The sequence below is a fragment of the Phasianus colchicus genome, chromosome 31, assembly GCF_987193195.1.
Source record: "Phasianus colchicus chromosome 31, bPhaCol1.hap1.1, whole genome shotgun sequence".
NCBI classification, from domain to species: Eukaryota; Metazoa; Chordata; class Aves; order Galliformes; family Phasianidae; genus Phasianus; species Phasianus colchicus.
The window spans coordinates 3,678,901-3,702,553 of record NC_143466.1 but is presented as its reverse complement, the minus strand read 5'-3'; the positions used below and the strand labels follow the sequence as shown (position 1 = coordinate 3,702,553).

Here is a 23,653-nt window from a genome sequence, read left to right as displayed (position 1 = left end):
AACCCCCCCGATTTAAGTCACGTGACCCCACCGACCCCCCCCATTTAAGTCACGTGACCCCACAGCCCCTTCCCCCCCCCCCCCCATAGGAAGCTGTGGGCACTGGGGGCTTTTTGGGGGATTTTATTCCAACCCCCCCCCCATAACCGGTCCGGGCGGCGTTGCGCAAAGAGGTGGGGCGGCGGGGGGGGCGGAGCCGCCCGGGGGGGCCGCGATGGGGCGGGGGGGGGGGGGAGGGGGGGGCACCGCCCGGCTGTGCTGAGAGCGGAGCTGAGAACCAGGCTGAGAGGTACGGGGGGGGCGGGGGGGCATAGGAACCCACGGTGCCCCATAGAAACCCATAGAAAACCCATAGAGCCCCATAGAACCCCATAGAAACCCATTGTGCCCTATAGAAACTCATAGGGACCCATAGAGCCCCATGAAATCCCATAGAGCCCCATAGAAAACCCATAGAGCCCCATAGCAACCCACAGAACCCTACAGAAACCTATAGAAACCCATAAAAACCCATGGAACCCCATAGATCCCATAAGACCCCATAGAACCCCATAGATCCCACAGAGCTGCACTGTGCCCCATAGAAACCCATAGGGACCCATAGGGACTCAGCCCCATAGACCCCTATGGAATCCCATAGAACCCATAGAGCTCCACTGTGCCCCATAGAAACCCACAGAAAACCCATAGATCCCATAGAACCCCATAAAAACCCATAGAAAGCCCATAGAGCCCCATAGAACCCTGCAGAGCCCCATAGCAACCCACAGAACCCCACAGAGCCCCACAGACGCCCCATAGACCCCACAGAAACCCACAGAGCCCCATAGCAACCCCACAGATCCCCACGGCCGCCCCGTAGATCCCCATAGCAACCCACAGAGCTCCATGGAAACCCCACAGATCCCCAGAGACCCCATAAAGCTCCACGGCGACCCACAGCAACCCTATGGAGCCCCACACGGCCCCACAGAGCCCATAGCAACCCCATAAAGCCCCATTCACCCCATAGAGCCCCACTCACAGCCCACAGAGCCCCATAGATCCCTATTCATCCCATAGAGCCCCTTTACCCCATAGATCCCAATTCACACCCCATAGATTCCCATAGACACCCCATAGAGCCCCATTCACTCCCACAGATCCCCTTTCACACCCCATAGATCCCCACCCACATCCCATAGATCCCCATTTACACCCCATTCACCCCCATAAAGCCCCATTCACCCCACAGCTTCCCACTCACACCCCACAGAACCCCATAGACACCCCATAGAGCCCCATAGATCCCCACTCACCCCATAGAGCCCCACTCACACCCCAGAGAGCCCCATTCACATCCCATAAAGCCTCATTTACCCCATAGATCCCTACTCACACCCCATAGAGCCCCATAGATCCCCACTCACGCCCCACAGATCCCCATTCACACCCCACAGCTCCCCACTCACACCCCATAGAACCCCATAGATCCCCATTCACCCCATAGAGCCCCACTCACCCCACAGCTCCCCACTCACACCCCATAGATCCCCATAGACGCCCCATAGAGCCCCATAGATCCCCATTCACCCCATAGAGCCCCACTCACCCCACAGCTCCCATTCATTCACCCCCCACCCCCCCATCACAGCGCTGTGGGGCGGCGCCCATTGGGGTGCGGCTGCTGCGGAGCCGCTTGTGGGGCGGCGCCCGCGTGTGATCCCACACCCCACAGACACCCCACACCCCCACAGCCCCGCAATCCTACACCCCCCATCCCCCACCCCATGTACCACTCACCCCATACGCAGCCCCATACGACCCCATACCCCCCTTACACCCCACAAACCCCACATAACGCCATTCACCCCACATAACCCCATACAACCCCATATAACCCCATACAACCCCATATAACCCCTACAATCCCATAGAACCCCATTCAGCCCCATACAACCCCATATAACCCCACACAACCCCATATACCCCCATGCAATCCCACATAACCCCATTCAACCCCATACAATCCCCTATAACCCTATAGGATGTCCCGTAGTTACTTCCACCACTGTGGGTTATTCCCATAACTCCATATACCCCCATATACCCCCATATACCCCCATACAACCCCATAATCCCCTATAACCCCATAACCCCCTACAACCCCATACAACCCCCTATAAACCCATATAATCCCATACAACCCCATAACCCCCCATAGCCCCCTATAACCCTACAACCCCATCACCCCCTAGGATGTCCTGCAGTTACTTCCAGCACCGCGGGATCCCATAACCCCATACAACATCCCATATAACACCCCATACAACCCCATACAACCCCATACAACCCTATACAACCCCATATAACCCTAGAACTCTATAGGATGTCCCGCAGTTACTTCCAGCACCGTGGGATCCCAGAACCCCCTATAACCACATATAACTCCCCATAACCCCATATAACATCCCATACAACCCCATATAACCCCATACAACCCCATAGGATGTCCCGCAGTTACTTCCAGCACCGTGGGATCCCATAACCCCCTATAACCCCATATAACCCCCCAGAACCCCATATAACATCCCATATAACCCCATATAACCCTATACAACCCCATATAACCCTATAGCCCTATAGGATGTCCCGCAGTTACTTCCAGCACCGCGGGATCCCATAACCCCACACAACATCCCATACAACACCCCATACAACCCCATACAACCCCATACAACCCCATATAACCCCATATAACCCCGTATAACCCTATAGCCCTATAGGATGTCCCGCAGTTACTTCCAGCACCGCGGGATCCCAGAACCCCCTATAACCACATATAACTCCCCATAACCCCATATAACATCCCATACAACCCCATACAACCCCATACAACCCCATAACCCCATACAATCCCCTATAACCCTATAGGATGTCCCGCAGTTACTTCCAGCACCGCGGGATCCCATAACCCCACACAACATCCCATACAACACCCCATACAACCCCATACAACCCCATACAACCCCACATAACCCCATATAACCCCGTATAACCCTATAGCCCTATAGGATGTCCCGCAGTTACTTCCAGCACCGCGGGATCCCGTTCCCCCCCCTGCTTTACTCCCCCCGCGCTCTGGAGGCCGCGCGCTGCTTCCCGGTGGAGGACGACGACGTCTTCAATGTCACCTACCAGAAGTCGGGTACGGCCCTCAGCGCCCCATAGCCGCCCCATAGCGCCCCATAGCGCCCCATAGCCGCCCCATAGCCGCCCCAACACCCCCAGCCCCCCATACCCCCCACTGCCCCCCAGCTGCCCCTCCTGACCCCCGATGCCCCCCTCGCTTCCCCCTTAACCCCCGTGTCCCCCCAATGCCCCCTTCTGACCCCCCATCCCCCCCCTCCGACCCCCCTTTCCCCCCCATTGCCCCCCATTGCCCTCCCCCGCCCCCCAACCCCAACCCAGCCCCCCCTCACCCCCCCAATGCTCCCCTTTCCCCTCCTCAATGCCCCCCCAACCCTCCTTTGCCCCCCCAAATCCCCCCATTACCCCCCATATCCCCCCCAAACCCCCTTCCTGCCCCCCCCCGACCCCCCCATACTCCCCCCCACCCCCCTGACCCCCATATCCCCCCCCCAGGCACGGTGTGGATGCTGCAGATCCTCTGACCCCCCATATCCCCCCATATCCCCCCCATTACTCCCCCATTTCCCCCCCAAACCCCCTTCCTGCCCACCCCGACCCCCCATACCCCTCCCACCCCCCTGACCCCCATATCCCCCCACATTACCCCCCATATCCCCCATATCCCCCCCATATCCCCCCATATCCCCCCCATATGCCCCCATATCCCCCCCCATTACCCCCCCTGACCCCCATATCCCCCATATCCCCCCCCAGGCACGGTGTGGATGCTGCAGATCCTCTGACCCCCATTACCCCCCATATCCCCCTATGTCCCCCCCCTGACCCCCCCCAAGCATGGTGTGGATGCTGGAGATCCTCTGACCCCCATTACCCCCCATATCCCCCATTGCCCCCCCTTTGCCCCCCCAGGCACGGTGTGGATGCTGGAGATCCTCTGACCCCCATATCCTCCCCCATATCCCCCATATCCCCCCCCATTACCCCCCCTGACCCCCATTACCCCCCATTACCCCCCATTACCCCCCATATCCCCCTATGTCCCCCCCCCACCCCCCCCAGGCACGGTGTGGATGCTGGAGATCCTCTGACCCCCATTACCCCCCATTACCCCCCATTACCCCCCATATCCCCCATATCCCCCCCATATGCCCTCATATCGCCCCCCATTACCCTCCCTGACCCCCATTACCCCCCATTACTCCCCCATATCCCCCATTGCCCCCCCTTTGCCCCCCCAGGCACGGTGTGGATGCTGGAGATCCTCTCGCTGATCCGCTCCGACGGCGACCCCCGCTGGTGCCGCTCGGTTCCGAACTGGGACCGGGCGCCGTGGTTCGAAACGGTGCTGGGCGGCGTCCGGGCGCAGCGCAACCAGCGGCCGCGCCTCATCTCCTCCCACCTCCCCGTGCAGCTCTTCGCTGAGGGCTTCTTCCGCTCCGACGCCAAGGTGGGCGGGGGGGGGCGGGGGGGGGGAGGGGGGGATGTGGGGGGATATGGGGGGAAATGGGGGGATATGGGGGGTTGGGGGGTCGGGGGGGGGCGATGGGCAGATGTGGGGGGGTCAAAGGGGGAGGAAATGGGGGGATATGGGGGGGAATGGGGGGCTGGGGGGGTCAAGGGGGGGTCATGTGGGGACAATGGGGGGGCCGGTGGGGGGATATGGGGGGCTGGGGGCGTCGGGGGGGCAATGGGGGAACGTGGGGGGCGAAATGGGGGGGAAATGGGGGGATGTGGGGGGCTGGGGGGGTCATGGGGGGCGATGGGGGGATGTGGGAGGGTCAAAGGGGGGGAAATGGGAGCATATGGGGGGAATGGGGGGGCAATGGGGGGACGTGGGGGGGAAAATGGGGGGGAAATGGGGGGATGTGGGGGGGAAATGGTGGGTTGGGGGCATCAGGGGGGACAATAGGGGGGGAAATGGGGGGTAATGTGGGGGAAATAGGGGGATATGGGGGGGAATGGGGGGGCAATGGGGGGACGTGGGGGGGATATGGGGGCATATGGGGGGGAATGGGGGACTGGGGGGGTCAAGGGGGGGCAATGGGGGATGTGGGGGGGCAGGGGGGTGTCGGAGGGGGGGGATGTGGGGAGATATGGGGGGATATGGGGGGCTGGGGGTGTCGGGGGGGCAATGGGGGGACGTGGGGGGGGAATGGGGGGGAAATGGGGGATTGGGGGGGTCAGGGGGGGCAATGGGGGGGAAATGGGAGGATATGGGGGCATATGGGGGGGTTGGGGGGGTCATGGGGGGACGATGGGCGGATGTGGGGGGGTCAAAGGGGGGGGAAATGGGGGGATGTGGGGGGAAATGGGGGGGAATGGGGGGCTGGGGGGGTCAAGGGGGGGTCATGGGGGGACAATGGGGGGGCCGGTGGGGGGATATGGGGGGCTGGGGGCGTCGGGGGGGCAATGGGGGGACGTGGGGGGGATATGGGGGGAATATGGGGGGTTGGGGGGGTCATGGGGGGGAAATGGGTGGATGTGGGGGGGTCAAAGGGGGGGATGTGGGGTGGCAGAGGGGGGCAAAGGGGGCTGGGGGGCATTGGGGCACGGGGGGGGGGGCAGACATGGGTGGGGGGGGAGATCAGCCGCCTCAACCCCCCCAACCCCAAAACCCCCCCGACCCCCCCTGACCCCCTGCCCCCCCCCCAGCTGATTTACACGGTCCGGAACCCCAAAGACGTCCTGGTGTCGCTGTTCCACTTCGCCCGCATCTTCCGGCCCTACAAAGACCCCGGGACGCTGGGGGACTTCATGGAGCAGTTCCTGCGGGGCGACGGTCAGCGGGGCGGGGTCAGGGGTCAGGGGTCACGGGGTCAGGGGGTTATGGGGTTGCAGATGGGGGTTATGGGGTCATTCGGGTCATTCGGGTCATTGGGGTCAGGGGTCAGGGGGTTATGGGGTCACAGATGGGGGTTATGGGGTCACTGGGGTCACGGGGTCAGGGGGTTATGGGGTCACAGATGGGGGCTATGGGCTTGCAGGTGGGGCTTATGGGGTCATTGGGGCCATTGGGGTCACTGGGGTCAGGGGGTTATGGGGTCACAGATGGGGGTTATGGGGTTATGGGGTCAGGGGGTTATGGGGTTGCAGATGGGGGTTATGGGGTCACTGGGGTCATTGGGGTCAGGGGGTTATGGGGTCACAGATGGGGGTCATTGGGGTCATTGGGGTCAGGGGGTTATGGGGTCGCAAATGGGGGTCATTGGGGTCATTGGGGTCAGGGGGTTATGGGGTCACAGATGGGGGTTATGGGGTTATGGGGTCAGGGGGTCATTGGGGTCGCAAATGGGGGTTATGGGGTCACTGGGGTCATTGGGGTCAGGTGCTTACAGGGTCACAGATGGGGGTTATGGGGTCATTGGGGTGGGGGTCAGGGGTCTCAGATGGAGGCCTGGGGGTTTTTGGGGTCAGAGGGGCGTTGGGGTGGGGGTCACAGAGACGGATGGGGTCACTGGGTGGGGGTCAGAGGTCACTGGGGTCAGAGGTCACAGCGGTGGGGTCACAATGGGGTCAGGTCACCCCGCAGTTGTGGGGTGTGGGCTGTTCTGGGTTGGGGTCTCACAGCCTCTCATGTCCCCCATACCCACCCCATATCCCCATATCCTCCATATCCCACCCCATATCCCACCCCATATCCCCCATTTCCCCATATCTCCCATATCTCCCACATCCCATCCCCACCCCATATCCCCATATCCCACCCCATATCCCCATACCCCCATATCCCACCCCAAATCCCCATTTCCCCCCCATCCCACCCCACATCCCCCCACCCCTCAGTGCCCTTCGGCTCCTGGTTTGACCACGTTCGGGGTTGGCTGGAGCTCCGCGGCCGCCCCAACTTCTTCTTCATCACCTACGAGGAGCTGCAGCAGGTGGGCAGCGCCCCACAGACCCCAAAGTGGCCCCATAGAGCCCCACAGACCCCATAGAGCCCCACAGACCCCAAAGTGGCCCCATAGAGCCCCACAGACCCCATAGAGCCCCACAGACCCCAAAGTGACCCCATAGAGCCCCACAGACCCCATAGAGCCCCACAGACCCCAAAGTGACCCCATAGAGCCCCACAGACCCCATAGAGCCCCACAGACCCCAAAGTGACCCCACAGACCCCAAAGTGACCCCATAGAGCCCAAAGTGACCCCATAGAGCCCCACAGACCCCAAAGTGACCCCACAGAGCCCCACAGACCCCATAGAGCCCCACAGACCCCAAAGTGACCCCACAGAGCCCCACAGACCCCAAAGTGACCCCACAGACCCCAAAGTGACCCCACAGAGCCCCACAGACCCCAAAGTGACCCCACAGACCCCAAAGTGACCCCATAGAGCCCCACAGACCCCATAGAGTCCCACAGACCCCATAGCGACCCCACAGAACCCCAAATCCCACATCCCCTCACCCCCCCATTGCCCCCCCACACCCCCTATACCCCCCAATACCCCCCCATATCCCATATCCCCCTCAATACCCCCCATATCCCCCCCATACCCCCCCAAATCCCATCCCCCCCCATCCCCCACCCCTCCCACCCCCCCATATCCCCCCCATACTCCCATACCCCCCCATATCCCACCCCCCCACCCCCTATTGCCCCCCCACACCCCTCTACCCCCCATATCCCCCCACATCCCAACCCCCCCCATACACCCCATATCCCCCATATCCTCCTCTACTCCCCCACATCCCACACCCCCCACCCCCCAATACACCCCCATATCCCCCCTACAACCCCCCAAATCCCACTCCCCCCACCCCCCCATATCCCATATCCCCCCCATACCCCCCCACATCCCACCCCACCCCATATCCCCCCCCCTCACCCCCCTCACCCCCCCCATACCCCCCCATATCCCCCCATATCCCCCCAAATCCCACCCCCCCACCCCCCATATCCCCCCCCACCTCCCCACATCCCACACCCCCCCACACCCCCATTGCTGCCCCCCCCTCACCCCCCACCCCCATTGACCCCCCCTCACCCCCCCATTCCCCCCCACACCCCCCATATCTCCCCATACCCCCCCAAATCCCACCCCCCCCCCCAACCCCCCCCACCCCCCATATCCCCCCCCTCACCCCCCATTGTCCCCCCCACCCCCCCATACCCCCCCATATCCCATATCCCCCCTCAATACCCCCCCATATCCCCCCACATCCACACCCCCCCTACCCCCCAATACCCCCCATATCCCCCCCATACCCCCCCATATCCCCCCCCACCCCTTTCACCCCCATTGCCCCCCCCCCCAAATCCCCCCCCCCCCAGGACCTGCGTGGCAGCGTGCAGCGGCTCTGCTCGTTCCTCGGCCGCCCTTTGAGCCCCGCGGCGCTGGACGCCGTCGTGAGCAACGCGTCGTTCAGCGCCATGAGTCGCAACAGGATGAGCAACTTCAGCCTGTCGCCGACATTCATCCTCGACGTGCGGAGGGCGCCGTTCCTGCGCAAGGGTGGGGGAGGGGGGGGGCGGGGGAGGGGGGTGGGGGGGCAATTAGGGTTAATGGGGGTAATTAGGGTCAATAGGGGGCGATGGAGGGGGATGGGGGTGGGGGGGACATGGGGGGCAATGGGGGCAATTAGGATTAATTGGGGGGCAATGGGGGCTGGGGGCAATTAGGGTTAATGGGGGGCAATGGGGGGCAATGGGGGCAATTAGTGTTAATGGGGGGCAATGGAAGGGGATGGGGGGCAATGGGGGTGGGGGGCAATTAGGGTTAATGGGGGCAATTAGGGTCAAGGGGGGACGATGGAGGGGGATGGGGGTGGGGGGGACATGGGGGCAACGGGGGCAATTAGGGTCAATGGGGGGCAATGGGGGGTGGGGGGCAATTAGGGTTAATGGGGGGGACATGGGGCCAATTAGGGTTAATGGGGGGTAATTAGGGTTAATGGGGGGCGATGGGGGGGTGGGGGGCAATTGGGGACAATGGAGAGTGGGGGGGACATGGGGATAATGGGGGGTGGGGGGCAATTAGGGTTAATGGGGGCAATTAGGGTCAATGGGGGACGATGGAGGGGGATGGGGGTGGGGGGCAATGGGGGGCAATGGGGGTGGGGGGCAATTAGGGTTAATGGGGGGCAATTAGGGTCAATGGGGGGCAATGGAGAGTGGGGGGGCAATGGGGGATGGGGGGTGGGGGGCAATTAGTGTTAATGGGGGGCAATGGAGGGGGATGGGGGTGGGGGGGACATGGGGGGCAATGGGGCCTGGGGGCAATTAGGGTTAATGAGGGGCAATGGGGGGCAATGGGGGCAATTAGGGTTAATGGAGGGTGATGGGGGGTGGGGGGGCCATGGGGTTAATGAGGGGCAGTGGGGGGCAATGGGGGGTGGGGGGACATGGGGGGTGATGGGGGGTGGGGGGCAATTAGGGTTAATGGAAGGCAATGGGGGGTGAGGGGTAATGGGGGGCAATTAGGGTTAATTGGGGGGCTATGGGGGGCAGTGGGGGGTAATGGGGAGTGGGGGGGGCATGGGGGGCAATGGGGGCCTATGGGGGGTGGGGGGCAATTAGTGTTAATGGGGGGCAGTGGGGGCAATTAGGGTTAATGGGGGGCAATGGGGGCAATTAGGGTTAATGGGGGCAATGGGGGGACATGGGGGAGGAATGGGGGGCAGTGGGGGGGGCAACGGGGGGGCTGGGAACGGGGTGTCGGGGATACTGGGGGTACTGGGAGCGGGGCTACCGCGGGTACCGGGGCTACTGGTCCTGACCCCCCCGCCCCCCCCCCAGGCATCGCCGGGGACTGGAAGAACCACCTGACGGCGGAGCAGAGCGAGCGCTTCGACCGCGTGTACCGGGAGCGCATGGCGGGGCTGGAGGGGCTGTTCCCGTGGGACACGGCGGGCGCCGGCCCGCAGCGCCCCCTGCCGGAGGGGAGGGATAACGACGGGGGGAATCCGATCATAGAAAACACGCAGCGCCCCCTGGTGGCCGGGAGGGATAACGACGGGGGGAATCCGATCATAGAGGGCACGGAGCGCTTTCTGGAAGAGGGGAGGGATAACGACAGGCGGGGTGCCGTCATAGGGAGCACGCGGCGCCCCCTGGAGGAGGGGAGGGATAACGACGGGGGGGGCGCTGTCATAGAGGGCACGGAGCGCCACCTGAAGGAAGGGAGGGATAACGACAGGCAGGGTGCGGTCGTAGGGAACACGCAGCGCCCCCTGGAGGAGGGGAGGGATAAAAACATGGAGGGTGCAGTCGTAGAAAACACGCAGCGCCCCCTGGAGGAGGGGAGGGATAACGACGGGGGGAATCCGATCATCGAAAACACGCAGCGCCCCCTGGTGGCCGGGAGGGATAACGACGGGGGGAATCCGATCATAGAGGGCACGGAGCGATTTCTGGAAGAGGGGAGGGATAACGACAGGCGGGGTGCCGTCATAGGGAGCACGCGGCGCCCCCTGGAGGAGGGGAGGGATAAAAACATGGAGGGTGCGGTCGTAGAAAACACGCAGCGCCCCCTGGCGGCGGGGCGGGATAACGACGGGGGGGGCGCCGTCATAGAGAGCACGGAGCGCCACCTGGAGGAAGGGAGGGATAACGACAGGCGGGGTGCGGTCGTAGGGAACACAGCGCGCCCCCTGGAGGAGGGGAGGAATAACGACGGGGGGAATCCGATCATAGAAAACACGCAGCGCCCCCTGGCGGCCGGGAGGGATAAAGACGGGGGGCCATAGCGAACACGCAGCGCCCCCTGGAGGAAGGGAGGAATAACGACGGGGAGGGGGATGCGGACCCCCCCGGAATGGGGCTGGGGGGGCAATAAAGGGACCCTTTTGGGGTCGGTTCCGCTCATTTGGGGTCATTGTGGCTCTGGTTGCGGGGGGGAGGAGGGGGGGGCGGTGGGTCTGGGCTGAGAATGAGGGATTTTGTGAATTTATCCCCCCCCCAAAGTGGTGGCGCAGTCAGCGGTCTGGGGGCTTTTTTGGTCGTTCCTCCTCATTTTTCGGCGCTTTTTTTTCCTCATTTTTGTGCCCCCCCCCCCCCCCCCCCCTTCCGCAGTTTTTTTTCCCATTTTTCGACTCTTTAATTTCATTTTTTTGATGCTTTCCTTTATTTTTCCCAATGAAAATCCTCTATAAAAGTGTGTGGGGGGGGAGGGGGGGGGGGGCGGGGCAATAAATAACGGCCGCCCGACGGAAGAAAGGGGGGGGTTAAAATAACAATAATAATAAAATAACAATAATAATAATAATAATAAAATAATAATAACAAATAAAATAATAATAAAATTAAGGATAATAAAATAAAGGGCGGTGATACAACGACAGAACCCGACGCGATTAATAAATAATAATAATAAATAATTGAGCATAAATAAAGCCTCGGGGGGGGGGGGGGGAAGGGAGGAGGGAGGGGGGGGCGAATCGTGACCGCGGGGCCGGGGCCACGCGTTTCCGGCATCACGTGACCGCGCCGTGTCACGTGACCGCGCCGTGCCCACCGTCACGTGACCCCAGGGGTCAGAGGCGGTTCCGGAGCAGCACGAGGGCACGGGAAGCCCAGTCCAAATGGAGGTGCAGCCCTCGGAGCACCGCGTGCGCCGCCTGCACGGCCGCCCATGGCGATCCGGGGGGGGGCAGAGGCGGGTGGGGGTCGTTGGGGCGGTTCAGGCTCAGCCGGGACAGCTGGAAAGGGCGGCGGGGGGGCGGGTTAATGCTTGGCCCCGCCCACCGCGCGTAGCCCCGCCCCTTTGTGTGCGAGGCCACGCCTTCTTTTAACAGCGCTGCGACGTGAAGCCACGCCTCCCATTCATTCACATCTCCAAGCCACGCCCCTTCCTACAGCATAAACGCCCACAAAAGCCCCGCCCGCTTCCCATAGCCACGCCCCTTCTTTAGCATAGACACGCACAGAGCCCCGCCCCCTTCACGTAGCCCCGCCCCCTTCCATAGCAGCGCCCAGCACAAAGCCCCGCCCCATTTCCATAACCACGCCCCTTGTTTAGCACCGACAGCCGCAAAGCCCCGCCCCCTTCCATAGCCCCGCCCCCATACACTCGCCCCGCCCCCTTCTCCCAGCTTTTCCACACGCTCCGCCCCCAGCCCCATAAACCCCGCCCCTTTTTAAGCCCCGCCCCCTCCCAGCTCAATCTGCCCCACTGCCCCCCACCTCCCCAAAGCCCCCCATTGCCCTCAGCCCCACTCTACTCCCCCCCAGAGACCCCCCCAGCTTCCCCCCAAGACCCCCAGGACCCCCCCTCCCCCCGCGACCCCCCCCCAATTCCCCACCAGGTGGTCGAGGCGGCGCAGCAGCCGTTCCAGCCTGGCGTGCAGCGCTCCCAGTTCGGCCTCCAGGGGGCGCAATGCCGGCCCGGCCCTCCGCAGCCATTCCAGGTGCCGCTGGTATCGCTGCAGGTCCGCGCTCAGTCGCGACAGCGCCCCGGGGGGCTGCGGGGGGGGTGGGGGGGGGCAAAGAATCCATGGGACCCCCGGCCCAACGACCCCCCCAACCCCCATAGGAACCTCATGGATGATGTGGGGACCCCATCAGGGACACCCCAACCCCATAGGATCCTCATGGATGTGGGGACCCCACACCCAGGACCCCCCACCCCACACAGGGACCCTCAGGACCCCATATTTAGAGACCCCCACCCCCGACATGGAGACCCCCAGGACTCCCCCAGGACCCCCAGGACCCCGGGACCCCCCAAGACTCCCCCAGGACTCCCCCTAGGACAACCCCAGGACCCCCCCAGAGACCCCCAGGACCCCCCACACTCCCCCAGAGACCCCCCAAGATTTCCCCAAGACCCCACTCAGAGACCCCCAGGACCCCCCCAGACTCCCCCAGAGACCCCTAGGACCCCCAGAGACCCTCCAGTTCCCCCCCCAGAGGCCCCAAGACCCCCCCCAAAGACCCCTAGACTCTCCCAGAGACCCCTAGGACCCCCCAGAGACCCCAAGACCCCCCCAGAGACCCCCAGGACCACCACAGGCCCCCCCACGACCACCCCAGAGACCCCTAGGACTCCCCCAGAGACCCTCCAGTACCCCCCCCAGAGACCCCCAGGCCCCCCCCAGAGACCCCAAGACCCCCCCAGACCCTCCCAGGACCCCCTCAAGAGACCCCCAGGACCCTGCTGTGCCCCCCGCAGAGACCCCAAGACCCCCCCAGCCCCCCCCCGGAGCCCACCTGGATGTTGCTGAGCTCCAGGGCGCTCATGGACAGCGCAGGCAGCGAGTCCAGCTTGTGCTCTCCTTCAGCCGGGAAGCGCGACCGCTAGGGGGCAGCAGTGGGGTGAGGGGGGGGTCCTACAATGGGGCAGGGGTCCTATCATGGGGCAGGGTCCCTATAACGGGGGATTCCCTATAATGGGGGGGCTATAATGGGGGGGGGGTCCCTATTATGGGGCAGGGGTCCCTATTATGGGGTTGGGGTCCCTATCCTGGGGCACGGTCCCTATAACAGGGGATTCCCTATAATGGGGGGGCTATAATGGGGGGGGGGGGTCCCTATTATGGGGCAGGGGTCCCTATTATGGGGTGGGGGGTCCTATTATGGAGTTGGGGTCCCAATTATGGGGTGGGGTCCGTATAATGGAGCAGGGGTCCTTATAATGGGGCGGGGGTGCCTATAACGGGGGATTCCCTATAATGGGGGAGGCTATAGAGGGGGGGGGGGTCCCTATTGTGGGGTGGGGGTCCCTATGATAGGATGAGGGTCCCTATAATGGGGGGGCGGTCCCATCTATAGGGTAGTCTGTGTGTTTATGGGGTGGGGGTCTCAAAGTATGGGGTGGGAGGGTTGGGGCGCTCTGTATGGTACAGGAGGGGGTCTCTATGGGGTGGGGTCTCTGTGAGGTTGGGGGGGGGTCTCTGTGGGGTGGGGGGATTTCTATGGGGCTGAAGGTCTCTATGGGGCAGGGGGGGCTTTCTATAGGGCCGGGGTGTCTCGATGGTGCGCTGGGGGTCTCTACTGGGGGGGGGATGGGGGGTTCCAATGGGGCAGGGGGTGTCACTATGGGGCCGGGAGTTTCTATGGGGCGGGGGGGTTTCTATGGGGTGGGGGGATCTTTCTATGGAGCAAGGGGGGGTCTGTATGGGGCATGGGGGGGTCTCTATGGGGCTGGGGGCTTTCTATGGGGCACGGGGGGTCTCTACGGGGCAGGGGGGGTCCCAATGGGGCAGGGGGTGTCGCTATGGGGTGGGCGGCTTTCTATGGGGCTGGGGGGGGGTCTCTATGGGGCTGGGGAGTCTCTGTGGTGCTGGGGGCTTTCTACGGGGCGGGGGGGGGTCTCTATGGGGCCAGGGGGTCTCTATGGGGCTGAGGGGGTTCTATGGGGTGGGGCTGGTCTCTATGGGGCCGGGGGGGGGCTCTATGGGGCCGGGGGGGCTCTATGGGGCCGGGGGGGCTCTCTGGGGTGAGGCTGGTCGCTATGGGATGAGAGGCTTTACATAGGACCGCGGGGCTCTCTATGGGGCGGGGGCGTCCCAGTGGGGCAGGGGGTGTCGCTATGGGGTGGGGGGCTTTCTATGGGACCGGGGGGGGGGGGCCGTTTGGGGCAGGGGGGTTTTCTGGGGCGGGGGTCTCCCGGGGTCTCACCAGCTGCTGCAGGAAGGCTTTGGTGTCGCTCAGGAGGGCTTTGGCCAGGCTGACCACGCTGTCCAGGTCGGCGCGGGGGTCCGGGGGGCGCGGGCGGGGGGCGGCCGGAAGGGAGGGGCAAAGCCCGGGGTACAGACCCAGCAGGGCCAGCAGCGTCTGCCACAGTGCGACTGGGGGGGGGGCGGCAATGAGGGGGGGCTGGGGTCTCCGTCTGGGGGGCTGGGGTCCCCATTTAGGAGTCTGGGGTCTCCATGTTAAAGGTCCCGTTGATTGGGGGGCTGGGGTCTCCGTTTGGGGGGCTGGGGTCCCCATGTTAAGGGTCCCATTGATGGGGGGTCTGGGGTCTCCATTTGGGGGGCTGGGGTCCCCATTTCGGGGTCCCATTGATTGGGGGACCCGTTGATTGGGGGTCTGGGGTCTCCGTCTGGGGGTCTGGGGTCCCCATTTCGGGGTCCCATTGATTGCGGGTCCCGTTGATTGGGGGTCTGGGGTCTCCGTTTGGGGGGCTGGGGTCCCCATTTAGGAGTCTGGGGTCTCCATGTTAAAGGTCCCGTTGATTGGGGGTCTGGGGTCTCCGTCTGGGGGTCTGGGGTCCCCATTTCGGGGTCCCATTGATTGCGGGTCCCGTTGATTGGGGGGCTGGGGTCTCCGTTTGGGGGTCTGGGGTCCCCATGTTAGGGGTCTTGGGGTCCCCATTTAGGAGTCCTGGGTTCCCCATGTTAAGGGTCCCATTGATTGGGGGTCTGGGGTCTCCGTTTTGGGGTCTGGGGTCCCCATTTCGGGGTCCCATTGATTGGGGGACCCGTTGATTGGGGGGCTGGGGTCTCCGTCTGGGGGTCTGGGGTCCCCATTTGGAGGGCTGGGGTCCCCATTTAGGAGTCTTGGGGTCCCCATGTTAAGGGTCCCATTGATTGGGGGGCTGGGGTCTCCATTTGGGCGCTGGGGTCCCCATTTCGGGGTCCCATTGATTGGGGGTCTGGGGTCCCCGTGTTAAAGGTCCCATTGCCTGGGGGGGCTGGGGGTCTTGGGATCCCCATGTTGGGGGTCTGGGGTTCCCATTTGAGGGTCTGGGGTCTCCATGTTAAGGGTCCCATTGCTCGGGGGGCTGGGGGTCTTGGGGTCCCCCATGATGGGGTAGGGGTCCCTATGTATGGGGTGAGGGTCCCTGTGACAGCATAGGGGTCCCATCTATGGGGTGGGGGTCCCTATATATGGGTTGGGGGTCCCTATGATAGGATGGGGGTTTCGCCTACGGGGGGGGAGGGTCCCAATATGTGGGGCGGGGGTCGCATCCCCATCCCACCCCATTGCTGTGGGGCGGGCGCCTCCTGTGAGGTCCGGGGCTGGAAAGAGTGATGCGGGGTGAGTCAGGGGGCGGGGGGGGATGGGGGGGGGGGGGCACACCTGGAGGGGCCGGCGGGGCCGCGTGCACGCGCGTGTGCAAGGCGCGAGGGGGGGCTGTGTGCACGCGCGTGTGCAAGGCGTGATGGGGTCCCGATGGGGGCCCTGTTGGTGACCCTATGGGGGTCCTGGGGGGGCCCTATGGGGGTCTCTTAGGTGTCCCTATAGGTGTTCCTATGGGGGTCCTTATGGGGTTTCGATGGGGGTCCCTATAGGGGTCCTGTGGGGTCCCTATGGGGTCCCTATGGGGTTTCTTAGGTGTCCCTATGGGTGACCCTATGGGGGACCTTATGGGGTCCCTATGGGGGTCCCATGGGGTCCCTATGGGGTCTCTTAGGTGTCCCTATGGGTGTCCCTATGGGTGTTCCTATGGGGGTCCCTATGGGGGCCCTATTGGTGACCCTATGGTGTCCTGGGAGGCCCTATTGGGGTTTCTTAGGTGTCCCTATGGGTGACCCTATGGTAAACCTTATGGGGTCCCTATGGGGGCCCTATTGGTGACCCTATGGGGGTCCTGTGGGACCCCTATGGGGTCTCTTAGGTGTCCCTATAGGTGTTCCTAGGGGGGTCCTTATGGGGTCCCTATGGGGGTCCTGTGGGGTCCCTATGGGGTCTCTTAGGTGTCCCTATAGGTGTTTCTATATGGGGGTCCCTATGGGGTCCCTATGGGGTCTCTTAGGTGTCCCTATAGGTGTTCCTATGGGGATCCTTATGGGGTTCTGATGGGGGTCCTTATAGGGGCCCTATTGGTGTCCCTATGGGAGGCCTTATGGGGGGTCCCTATGGGTGACCCTATGGGTGACCCTATGGGTGACCCTATGGGTGTCCTTATGGGGGTCCCGTGGGGGCCCTACTGGTGTCCCTATGGGGGTCCTGTGGGTGATCCTACGGGGGTCCCTATGGGCGCCCCTATGGGGGTCCATTGGGGGTCCCTATGGGGGTCTCTTAGGTGTCCCTATGAGTGACCCTATGGGGGTCCCTATGGGTGCCCCTATGGGTGCCCTACGTGTGACCCTATGGGGTCCCTATGGGTGGGGGGGGTCCCTATGGGTGGGGGTCCCTATGGGTGCCCTTATGGGGGTCCCCCTGGAGCCCCCCGCCCCCCCCTTACCTGCCATGCTCTGCGGCTCCTCCACACTTGTGGGGCTGACGGCGCTCTGACCCCACAGCCGCAGCGCCGCCACGGCCACAACCACGGCGACGCAACAACACAACCACACAATGACACAACCACACAACGACACAACCACACAACGACACAACCACACAGCGACACAACCACACAACGACACAACCACACAGCGACACAACCACACAGCGACACAACACCACAACCACACAGCGACACAGCGACACAACAACACAACCACACAATGACACAACTGCACAGCGACACAACAGGGACACAACGACACAACCAGGTCACAGCACGGCACAGGGACACGACAGTGCCACAGTGAGACGATCACACCTCAACATGGCGGCACGGCGACAGCGCGACACAAACAGGGACGCAACCGCGCCTCAGTGTCGTGACACGCCGACAGACACGGCGACACAACCGCAGTCCAGCGCTGCGATGCTGCGACACAACCACACCGTGACACAACGACACCGTGACACAACCACACCACGACACAATCACACCACAACACTCTGGCACATTGACATGGTGTCACAGTGACACAACTACACACTGACACTCACAAAATGGCACAACTACACGCCCTGGCACACTGACACAGTGACACAGTGACACAACTGCACACTCACGCAGTGACACAACTGCAGACTGACACACTCACAGCCTGACACAGTGACACAACTACGCACTGACACAGTTACACACTGACACAGTTACACACTGACACAACTACACACACAGTGACACACTGACACAGTGACACAGTGACACAACTACACACACAGTGACACAGTGACACACTGACACAGTGACACAGCTACACAACTACACACACAGTGACAGGCTGACACAGTGACACAACTACACACGCAATGACACAACTACACACGCAATGGCACAATGACATAACTACGCACTGACACGCTCACACCGTGACACAACTACACAACTAGACAGCGACACACACACTGACACAGTGACACACTGACACAACTACACAACTAGACACAGTGACACACTGACACAGTGACACAACTAGACAGTGACACACACTGACACAACTAGGCAGTCACACACACTGACACACTGACACACTGACACAACTACACAACGACACACAGGCACACTGACACACTGACACAACTAGACACACTGACACAACTCCTCACACCCTCCCACCCTCCTCGCACTCCCCCCCGCCGCTCACACCCCCTCCACAACACACCAACACAGCACGCACCACCGCCCCCCAACCCCCTTTTTCCCCCCCGCTCCCGGCTCCGCACACCTGGCCTTGCACACTCACTCACACTCACCCTCGCCCTCCCCACGCGGCCCCACAGCTCCCCACAGCTCCCTTATATCCCGCTATGTGCGATGACACACGCCTGACTCACGGCTTTTCCATTCAGCAACACCGGGCTGCACGCGGAGGGGGGAAGAGGGGAAAAAAAAAAAAAAAAAAAAAGAGAGAGAGAGAGAAATTCACCCAAAAAAAAAAAAACCCACACGGAGTCTGGGGGGGGTGGGGGGGGGGCAGCACGGGGGGGGGTCCTGCAGATTGTTTTGGGGGGGGGGGTTGGTAAAGCCCCCCCCCCCCAACCACCACTACCCTGAGGTTGAGTCAGCCCCCCAAGTGGGGTTGGATGGCGATGTGTCACCCCTGGTGTGGGCTGGGCGGCCCTGGGGGCTCTGTGGGGCGGCCCTATGGGGATCTGTGGGGTGGCCCCATGGGGATATGTGGGGCGGCCCTATAGGGATCTGTGGGGTTGCCCTATGGGGATCTGTGGGGCGGCCCTATGGGGTTCTGTGGGGTGGCCCTATGGGGACCTATGGGGCGGCCCTATGGGGAGGCCCTATGGGGATCTATGGGCAGCCCTATGGGGTTCTAAGGGGTTCTATGGGGTGGCCCTATGGGAATCTATGGGGTGGCCCTATGGGAATCTACGGGGCAGCCCTATGGGGCTCTATGGGATTCTATGGGGTGGCCCTATGGGAATCTATGGGGTCCTATGGGGCGACCCTATGGGGTTCTATGGGGCAGCCCTATGGGGATCTATGAGGTGGCCCTATGGGGCTCTATGGGATTATATGGGGTGGCCCTATGGGATTCTATGGGGCAGCCCTATAGGACAGCCTATGGGGATCTATGGGGCGGCCCTATGGGGATCTATGGGACAGCCCTATGGGGTTCTATGGGGCGGCCCTATGGGGTGGCCCTACGGGGATCTATGGGGTTCTATGGGGTCCTATGGGGTGACTCTATGAGAATCTATGGGGCAGCCCTATGGGGTTCTATGGGATGACTCTATGGGGATCTATGGGGCGGCCTTATGGGGATCTATGGGACCCTATGAGGTTCCATGGGGCTCTATGGGGCAGTTCTATGGGGTGGCAGAGGGAGCTCTATGGGGCGGCCCTATGGGGTTCTATGGGGCTCTATAGGGCTGAGTGTGCCCTCTGTGCCCCCACACTGTGCACACCAGCAGCGCTGCATGGTGCACACCTGCATGGAGCCCGCTATGGGGCGGGGGGGGGGGCACAGGTCAGACCCTATGGGGCGGGGGGCACAGGTCAGCACGGACCCCATGGGGCAGCACTGACCCTATAGATCAGACCCTATGGGGTAGGGGGGGGGCACAGGTCAGTGTGAACCCTATGGGGCAGACACTATGGGGTGTGTGGGGGGGGGGAGGCACAGGTCAGCGTGGGCCCTATGGGGCAGCATTGACCCTATAGGTCAGACCCTATGGGACAATGGGAGGGGGCTGTGGGGCAGCAGGGGGATTATAGGGCAGCAGGGGGGGCTATGGGGCAGCAGGGGATTATAGGGCAGCAGGGGGGGCTATGGGGCAGCAGGGGATTATAGGGCAGCAGGGGGGGCTATGGGGCAGCAGGGGGATTATAGGGCAGCAGGGGGGGCTATGGGGCAGCAGGGGGATTATAGGGCAGCGGGGGGGGCTATGGGGCAGCAGGGGGATTATAGGGCAGCGGGGGGGGGGCGCTATGGGGCAGCAGGGGGGTTCTGCCCCCCCCCCATTTTCAGCAGCCCCCCCATCCCGCCCCACAGCGCCGCGGGCCGCACGCAGGCAGGCAGGTGGGGGCCGCAGCTGTGGCTGTGCGTGGGAGGGGGCTTTCCCCGGTGCCCCCCCCTCCGTTTTGCGTCCTTCGGTGCCTTTGGCGGTGGGGGGGGGGGTCAGAGGGGGGGGGCAGTGCGTCAGGCTCTGACGCCGTCGCCGCCCGCATTGAAGCGCGGGACCGCTGACGAAGCCCCCCCCCGGGGCGCCCTATAAGGACCCCCGCGACCCCCCCCCCCCGCCCCATAACCGCCACCCCCCCCCTCACGGTCGCCCTGCGGTGGGGCGGGCGGCGGTTCCACAAACAGATGGTTCATCTCCCCCCCCCCCCGGCCGTACACACACGTGTGAGTACACAGGAAGCACGGCTGACCCCCCCCGGGGGGGGGCGGCTTTGACGCAAATGCCCCCGGCCGGCGCTGCCGGGGCAGGCCTGGGCAGACCGCAGGAGGAGGGGGGGGGGCGCGACGGGGAGGGGGGGGGCTGGCTGTGAGCCCTGAGGTCTGAATGGGAGGGAGGGGGGGGGCAGGGATGGACGGACGGACAGACGGTAGGGTGGGGGGGGGGGGCGATGGGGGTCACCTGGAGTGCTCCGGGGGGGTCCTATGGGTGCTGGGATGGATGGGGGGGGGGGGGGGAGGAGATTTGTGGGTCACCTGTGGGTGGGGGGGGCACCTGGGGTGCTCTGGGAGGGGGGATGGGGTGGTGTGGGGGGGTTGGGGATGTGGGGGGGGGTCCTATGGGTGGGGGGTTGGGATGGATGGATGGACTGGAGGGGGGGCCACCTGTGGGGTGGGGGGCACCAGGGGCGCTCCGGGGGTTGGGATGGGGTGGTTTGGGGGCACCTGGGGGGGGGTTGGGGATGTGGGGGGGGGGCTGAGATGGATGGACGGACGGATGGATGGATGGGGGGGGGAGGTTTGGGGGTCACCTGTGGGGTGGGGGGGTCACCTGGGGTGACTCTGGGGGGGGGAGGGGATCGTTTGTGAGGATGTGGGGGGGGTCTGGGAGGTGGGGGGGGTCCTATGGGTGCTGGGAGGGTATGGGGGTGCAGATGGCGGTCCTGGGGGTATTGGGGGGATGGGGGGAGAGGGCAGATTGGAGGAAAATGCTCTATGGGGGGGTGGGGGGGTCAGCGCGTGAGCTGTGTGTGGGGGTCCGGGGTGTTTGGGGCAACAAAGGTGTTTGGGGGAGGGGGGTCGTGCGGGGGGGGGAGGGGAGGTGGAGATGCGCTGCGAGCAGCCGGGGGGGGGGGGGGCGGCACGGAATGTAATGCGGTCACCTATGGGCACCCGGGGCAGCGCAGGGTTGCGCTGGAGGGCTATGAGACCCCGGGGGGGGGGAGTGTGGGGAGCGACCCCCTTCCATCCCCTCCCCCAACCCAGCCCAACCCCCCACCAACCCAACCCGGCCCACCCGCAGCGTTGCCCCCCGAGCCCGGCGAGGGAATCCCGCGGCTCCCCCCGCCCCCGCGGCGTCTAGACGGGGCCGGGCCGCTGCCGGGGCGGGGCGGACGGGCTGGGAGCCAGGAGGCGGCGGGGCGGGGAGGGGAGGGGAGGGGCGGGCAGGTGGGGGCCGCCTGGTGCCCGCTGGGACGCGAGTGAGCGCACGTTTGGACGGCCCAGGTGTGCGCTTACACGCCTACGGGCACCGAGTGTGCCCGCAGTGCAACGCGCGGGGATGGAGCTGCGCGCACACGTGGGCGCGAACCATAGAGGCGATCCCGCGGCTGCGAGCGTCGACAGCGCCCCCCCCCCGCCCCGTTATAGCGCCCCCCTGCGGAGCGGAGGATTAACGCCCGAGGCGCCCCTCCCTCACACCAAGCCTCCTGCGCCCCTCCGAAGTGCCCGCGTGATCATAGAGATGAGCCCGAGCCCGCGGGTGTCTCCGCGCGTTATGGCGCCCCCCTGCGGAGTGGAGGAATAACGCCCGTCTCGCTCGGAGCCGCCCCTCCCCCACGCAGAGCCCTTTTATTCACCCCTCCAGGCGCGCACGCGATCATAGAGATGAACCCGAGCCCGCGAGTGTCGCCCCTGTGTTATGGCGCCCCCCTGCGGCGTGGAGGAATGACGCCCGCCTCGCTCGGAGCCGCCCCTCCCCCATCACGACCCCTTAGAGCCCCTCCCCCCCCCCAAATTCCAACCTGGGGGCGTTCAGGGCCGTTTCTCGCCATTCTGCCGTCCGTGAAGGAAGCAGAAAGTGCCAAAGTGGGGGCGGTTGGGGAGGGGGGGGGTCTGAAAGGGGGAGTTGGGGGCTGTGAGGGGGGGGTTGGGGGGCCTAAAGGGGGGCTGGGGGCTGTGAGGCCTAAAGGGGGTCTGGGGGCTGTGAGGGGGCGGTGAGGCCATGGGGGGGGGGGGGGTCCGATGGTGGGTTGGGGAGCTCTGAGTGGGATCTGTGGGCCCTGAGGGGGATCCTGGGGGGGGATTTGGGGGGGTCCCGAGGCGCTCTGGGGGGGCTGGGGGCTCTGAGGGGGATCCTGGGGGGGGGTCCGCGCTCTGTGAGGAGATGGGAGCCGGGGGGGCGGGGCCAGCGCTGCGCGCGTTCTGATTGGCTGAGGCTGCCCTTCCCGCCCGAGCTTGCCTCATGCTCGCCTCGCCCGGCAGCACCACGTGCTTCCATTGGCTGAATCCTTCCCGCCTCCGCGGCGCCAGCCAATGGGGGGGGAGGAGGGCGGGCTCTCTGTCCGCTCTCCGATTGGCTGATCTCTTCCCGCCTTTTCGGCGCCTGGCCAATGGGGGCGCAGCGCGGGCTCGGAGCTGAGGGGAGGTGGGCGGGCGCAGCCGTGAGGGAGCAGAAGCCGCGATGGCGGCGGGTGGGGGAGGAGCGCGGCGCTCCGGGGGCGGTAGAGCCGCTATGAGGGGGGTTGAAAACCCTTCGGAGGAGGGGTCGAGGCCGTCAGGAGGGGCACCTGAGGGGGGTGGAGCTGCAGGAGGGGCCCGGAGAGCTTGCTTTTCCTTTCCCGGAGGCCTGCGCCCATCCTGCCGCCCCTCCCCCCCGCTCTTCCCGGTTTCCTGCCCTCCTGGCCCGGCTCGCCTTTTCCTGTCCCCCCCCGATGAAGGGAAATCGCTGCTGGGTGACCCGGCCAGAGCCAGGCAGGAGACAAAGGGAGGCCGTCGTGTTCCTGGAGGGACCATGGAGCAGTTCGGGAAGAACTGAGAGCTGCGTGGGGGGTAAGGAGCGGGAATGGGGGGGAAACGGGGGGGTAACGGGGTCCTGTGGGGGGAATTGGGGGTAAAGGGGGGGGGCTGGGGGGGTAATGGGGTCTTATGGGGTGAGTAGGGGCTAAAGTGTGGAGGAATGGGGGGGTAATGGGGTCTTAAGGGGGGAATTGGGGGTAAAGAG

General features: G+C 64.2%; 2 protein-coding genes across 4 annotated transcripts; one reads left to right on the top strand and one right to left on the bottom strand.

The window, feature by feature from the left end:
• The first annotated feature begins 235 nt into the window (after positions 1 to 235).
• LOC149914288 (sulfotransferase 2A1-like) lies at positions 236 to 10,936 on the top strand. The gene is made up of 7 exons (XM_090127713.1): positions 236 to 289; positions 3,054 to 3,187; positions 4,371 to 4,579; positions 5,785 to 5,911; positions 6,916 to 7,010; positions 8,405 to 8,585; positions 9,869 to 10,936. The coding sequence occupies exons 2-7, from the start codon at positions 3,055 to 3,057 to the stop codon at positions 10,816 to 10,818; spliced, it is 1,695 nt and encodes a 564-aa protein (XP_089983839.1). The 5' UTR covers positions 236 to 289; position 3,054; the 3' UTR covers positions 10,819 to 10,936.
• Positions 10,937 to 11,264: 328 nt separating this feature from the next.
• On the bottom strand, positions 11,265 to 22,564 carry IL11 (interleukin 11). 3 transcript variants are annotated; one of them, XM_090127561.1, is made up of 6 exons: positions 22,455 to 22,564; positions 17,202 to 18,656; positions 14,690 to 14,859; positions 13,280 to 13,366; positions 12,373 to 12,531; positions 11,265 to 11,769 (listed from the first exon to the last, which is right to left on the bottom strand). In XM_090127561.1, the coding sequence occupies exons 2-6, from the start codon at positions 17,206 to 17,208 to the stop codon at positions 11,605 to 11,607; spliced, it is 588 nt and encodes a 195-aa protein (XP_089983687.1). In that variant the 5' UTR covers positions 17,209 to 18,656; positions 22,455 to 22,564; the 3' UTR covers positions 11,265 to 11,604. The 3 variants fall into 3 exon arrangements, with proteins under 3 accessions (XP_089983687.1, XP_089983688.1, XP_089983689.1); XM_090127562.1 differs by lacking the exon at positions 22,455 to 22,564 and adding an exon at positions 20,894 to 20,915; XM_090127563.1 differs by lacking the exon at positions 14,690 to 14,859 and having other exon boundaries at positions 22,455 to 22,562.
• Positions 22,565 to 23,653: the final 1,089 nt, after the last annotated feature.